General features: G+C 42.3%; 1 protein-coding gene across 2 annotated transcripts; it reads left to right on the plus strand.

Annotated features, from left to right (window-relative positions):
* Positions 1 to 684: 684 nt before the first annotated feature.
* hmx2 (H6 family homeobox 2) lies at positions 685 to 2,574 on the plus strand (the record flags this gene model as incomplete). 2 transcript variants are annotated; one of them, XM_079229791.1, is made up of 2 exons in its annotated part: positions 685 to 952; positions 1,663 to 2,574. In XM_079229791.1, 2 exons carry the CDS (start codon positions 685 to 687, stop codon positions 2,211 to 2,213), a joined length of 819 nt encoding a protein of 272 aa, XP_079085917.1. In that variant the 3' UTR covers positions 2,214 to 2,574. The 2 variants fall into 2 exon arrangements, with proteins under 2 accessions (XP_079085917.1, XP_079085918.1); XM_079229792.1 differs by having other exon boundaries at positions 1,675 to 2,574.
* Positions 2,575 to 5,713: the final 3,139 nt, after the last annotated feature.

Genomic DNA, 5,713 nt, shown 5'->3' on the forward strand with positions numbered 1-5,713 from the left:
GCAGTACCAGATAAAATAAATAAATAAATGTTTATAAATGAGGCCTATTTAAAACAGACCACACCGAGACACTGCAAAAAAAAGTCAATATATTTTAAATTATATATATTTTTTATATCTTTTACAACATCTTAACATATTTTCTTAAGATATGACACACGACAATTTAGGACAAAATGTATATATACATATCTTTAAAAAAAAAAAGAAGAAGACCGTGACACACATACTGCATTTGTTTCACTACAAAGTGTGCAGCTGGATAGAGATGAGCTCTGTTGGTCCCCTCCGACTCTCCTGCTCTCCTCATCCCGTCTCCAAACCTTGACAGGAGTTTGAAATGTCCGGGCTTCAGTTGGAGGCAGCGATTGGCCCAGGAGGAGCTTACCTACATGCAAATGAGCCAACGCAACCTTGCTGCCTCTGATCCAGAGCGTGAGGAGGAGGACCAGGAATACACTCATGTTCTCCGAGCTCTAGAAAAAACACCTCCAATGTTAAAACTCCACAATTAAACCGACGAGGGGACACACACACACACACACACAAACAAAAAAAAACAACAGAAGAAGAAGACAAAAAGCCGCGTTCGTAATTTCCACGCACCAATCGTGCAGAAACCAATAACGGAATACAAGGGGACAGACAGATTCCGGCGATACTTCATACTGTTATGAAGCGAGAATGAGTAGCGCAGAAGACAGCGGGAGCAAGTGCTCGTCGGGCCCGATTTCCAGCTTCACCATCCAGTCTATTCTCGGCACGCCGGCCGATCCTCCGCGCTCCGTGAACAAGGAGCTCGCCAAGGGGCCGCCGCCGCCGCGGAGGCGCTCGCTGTCGGTGTCCTCCGAGGAGGAGTGCAGCGGCGGGGAGGACTCGGCGGACTACTTCTGCTCCGACACGGGTCACGGCGAGCCGTGCACCCAGCACCGAGCCCACAACTTCTGCATAGGTGAGCATCTGTTTGATTATTATCGTCATTATTATTAATACTATTACCGAAAGGGGAATACACAAAAACAATAGAAGTGGTGGTGGAGAAAAAAGTGTAAATGTTATTGGACACATTTGCAGATGCTCTGTTATTTGTTTACTATATACAATTGTATGACAGTATAGGCCTAATTAGTGGCTCTTTATTTATTTTTTAAATGAACAAACAGGCCTCGTGCTTTCTGTTTTTGTTTCCACTTCAGCTCACATTTCATTAGCCCGTGTCTGTGACTGCCACCCTCGTGCAGCTCATCCACTTCCACTTGTTCGTTGCAGACTATCATTGCAGCAGCGGAAGAGTGGAAGGTCGAATAATTAGCCCTCAGTCTTCTCCTCTCGTTCCGAATTTAATTGAGCCTGCTAATTGATGAAACATGTTTCTAAAATGGCTGCACTACACTTCGTCAATTGAGCGTTAAATAGAGCAGGTTTTTATTAATAGTTCACATGTACACCGAGCGTACTCATGCTGGATTGTTTATTTAAAAAGTCACCGGCTTTCAGCAGTCGATTTAGAAAGTCAGAGTTCACACTTTACGAACTCTCAAACTGAGTAGGTATGTGGGAAAAAAAATAGGATTTTCCCCTTTTGCCTGTTTTTAAAAAAAAAAAATTGTATTATGCGGCTATATGATATTCACCATCTCCTTCTCCTGCTCGCGCGTAAAGGTCCCGGTAAAGGACTTCTCTCTGGGAATGACGCGCTCGCGCGGCGGCCGCACCTGCCTCAGCCTCTGCTGCAGGATTACAAGGAGGAGCAGGAGAGACCGTGCCGTCAGATGTCCCCTCTGTCGGAGGAGAGACACGCGGACGGTGCGGACAAGCAGGGCAACAACTCGGCCAAGAAGAAGACGCGCACGGTCTTCTCCCGGAGTCAGGTGTACCAGCTGGAGTCCACCTTCGACATGAAGCGGTACCTGAGCAGCTCGGAGCGGGCCTGCTTAGCCTCCAGCCTGCAGCTGACTGAGACGCAGGTCAAGACGTGGTTTCAGAACAGGAGGAACAAATGGAAACGGCAGCTATCGGCCGAACTGGAGGCGGCCAACATGGCCCACGCCTCCGCACAGACATTAGTAGGGATGCCGCTGGTTTTCAGAGATAACTCCTTACTGCGTGTTCCGGTTCCCCGGTCCATCGCCTTCCCGACGCCCCTTTATTACCCGGGGAACAGCCTGTCAGCGTTACCTTTATACAACCTGTATAACAAGATTGAGTATTGATAGACTCTGCTGTATGTTTACCACTGCAGTCCACGTACAGACGCATTACAAAACAATACAACATTCTTATAAGTGTCTCCACATAACCCCTGTATATTAATTGTATCACTTTATTTGTCGAGGAAATTGTTATTATGCAGCAACTGTATGTCTCCCATGAAAGCAACCAAGCTTAATTGTATAAAATACACCATGTGTATAATTAATTACAATCATTTTTTGTACTTCTATTTACGTTCTCCTCCTCGAACTGATACAACTATGGAGTCTACCAGTCATATCCCATTCAAGAAAAAATGGATTCTACAAAAAAGTGCTTTTACAGTGTTTATATTCATAATTGTTTTGCCACATATATTGCAAAGCAGCAGCAGCATTTTATTTCATCTGACAGGAAAAACATTATTATTCAATTTAAGGAAAAATATAATTGTTTCTATTGTAATTTAGACCTTCAATAATAACATTATCCATTTTTTCTTCAATAAATTTTCTATTTCAGTGAAAGTTGGGCTTGATTGGTTTTATTTTATGTACTGTTTTTGTGTTGTTACATTTGTTAACTTAACTATTGACACAATTTAAGGAAAACACTTAAAACAATTGTAAACAAGACTGTTTAATTTAGCTGTGTTGACAGTCTTGTCACAATGTGATCACAAGGCTTTCTATTGTAATAACCAGTGTGAAAATGTAGATATTCAGAAATTAAAGGAGAATTTTGGTTCTAGAGCTGCAGTAATTCTCACCCAGAGGGTTTTGTAAGAAGTGCTTTAAACTAAAAAACACCTGTGCTTTAGCAATTCATGAAATGAGGGGGTGGCTGGGAGTTACTGCATTAATTCATAAATATGACATTACTGTTTATACACTGTTGGCTCACTGGTCTCACCCTATACTTTCTACTATTACATCAAATATTACATTGTAAACTTCTTGACAGGTGCATTTTAATTGCAGCATGTGTGCAGGGACGCAGTGTGAAATGTAATCCATTCATCTTCTTCTGCACTGTAGCGTCCATATTTGTTTGATTCCTGAGAAAATGTAGCCTACAAACCGTATAAAATATCGATGACAACACTAAATTGAAAAGGTGGATGACTTGAGCAAGAGAGAAGATGCACACCATCACGAGCCAATCCTCTGGGACAGAGATTCTCTTATTTGAAGTCTGCCCCCTCTGTGGCTCTCGAAGCGTTCGGCTTTGCAAGGGGAACCATAATAAAGAGGCATATTGTCAAAGTTAATCGAAGCTGATCACTTTTCTCCATCTGTGCATTGAATAATCCGTTACCCATTGAATACACATACATTATGTATTGTTAATGCAGAGACTAGTTTAGCTTTTCAAGAGGTCCAGCTCATATTGTTAAAGTTCAATTTACGGTCTTATAACAATTCAACACATGCAAATACTAAACAAAAGCCTGAAGAGAATCCCTCACACTTACTCCCTCCCAAGAACACACATGCCCCGTGGTTGATGGTTAGCGATACAACTGTATCATTTGGCCAGCTTTTCTTGGGTGTCACATCATGTACAAGGAACCCCCACCCACCCACAACACCATCACCACCCAGTCAACCCCATCTACCCATCCCACCCATCTCTCACTGTGCGCTATTAGCTAGCAGAATCATGACTAGCCAGGCTCTGCTGCCCTGCAGATTATGCCTGACCCAATTTCTGCAACAGCCGCCCTGTGTTTCTGGGAAAATGGATAGCGTTAGACAACAGCAGTGATTTATGGGTAACTCCAGCACCAGCGAAGAGGTGAGGCGCAGGGGGATGAATTTGTGACAGATAGGAGAGAGAGAGAAAAGAGAGATAGAGAGAGGGATGGGGGGCCCGTAACGCTTATGAAAAGGAGCAATAGCTTTGGTTGAATGAAGCTGTTTATTAGTTTCCAAGTGGTCATTATATCATCAGGTGTGACGGCAACGCGCCACTCTTCTGGATGGATGTTTGCACCCCACTGACTTGTGGGAAATCTGCATGACCTGTCACCTGAGGTTGTCTGATTTACAAGACAGGGAGAGAGAGATGTGTGGAGATGCGGTGACGAGCAAAGGAGAGAATAAGTGAAAGAGAGGAATGGGTGGGGGTGACAGAGGGGGTTCAATGTAACTATGTATCACTGCAATGGCAGGTGTGAATTACAAATTTTAATAGCAGGGCAATGAAAATGATTTGAAGTGGTTTAAACTGCAAAGAGACAGCGACTGGCATGGTGATGAAGATTTGTTGAGATGATGTGTTGTGCCTTAGGATTCATCAAACCTGCCTGGTAAGGTGAAAAGCAAGTGTAATTCACTCGGTGGTATAATTTATGATGGGAGTAATGGAAACTGTGGGCTACACACAGTGTGGCGAGGGAGAGGCAAAGACAGAGAGCACCGGGCAAATTGATTCTCTCTTTTAGAGCATATTTACAGGATCATAATGAATTATACTAAAACCTCCGGATATCATCTTTTACATCTTGAGATAAAATGATGTAGATCAAAACTAAGTTAATAGAGAGCCCATTATATTTAAACAGGCTGCAACAACATTACTTTACTTTTTTATTTATAATGTTCTCTTGTAATATTTGAAGAAGGCTTTTTTTCCCCCCTTCATTTTTTTGGTTGAAGGCTTTTCAACTACTAACATATTTACAGCCATCTGATTTAAAGAGGGTGTGTGTGGCTTCATATTAGAGTGGGAGGTTATGAAGTATAACACCACGAGCAGATGCAGAGCCTCGTGTCTGCCTCAAGACAAGAGTTTTAAAAGCGATCGCAATACATTAAGCCAGACAACTCTCAAGACCTGTTTGCTCCCTAAATGAATTTGAGGGGAGCGTAACTAGATTTTTGAGGCAGGCCCTGTCATCCGCTGGCTTTAACCAGCTTCTGTATTTATGGGTTAATGGTTAAAAAGGAGAGCTTGGACCAGAAGTGATTTTTCATGATTCTGTTTTATATCAACTGGAAATGAAGGAGCTGAAGGGAAATTGTGTTTGTCCCCCCTCCCCAGCCCCTAACCCCTTCTCCTTATGCTGCTGAACTCGGTAAAGCAGACACGTGGAGAAAGGATATGAAGTCAAATGTGGAACAATCACAGATTGGCAATTATTTGGTTACTTAAACAGGCATACAAACATGTGGATGTACCAATTTTCTAACTTTTTTTTTTATTACTTTGTCATATTCCATTTTATTCTTAAAATCAATTTGCTGAACTCGTAACATATTTTGAGATGTATTAAACTAAAAGTCAAATCCAATTTGAACCCTCCAAGAACAATGTTTAACCAAAAATCTGCATTAGGGCTTTAATGGTAAAAATTTGCCCCATTGTTAAATTACCAACCATTTCTTGAACTGCCTGTTTGGAAGTGCCATTCCAATATGCATCAAACTATTACTGGCGACAGTATGTGGAGAGAACTCGGGCTATTACGCCAGAGATAAGTCCATTAGCATTACCTTTGACGCAATAATGGATGTGA

This window comes from Taurulus bubalis, assembly GCF_910589615.1.
Source record: "Taurulus bubalis genome assembly, chromosome: 14".
NCBI classification, from domain to species: Eukaryota; Metazoa; Chordata; class Actinopteri; order Perciformes; family Cottidae; genus Taurulus; species Taurulus bubalis.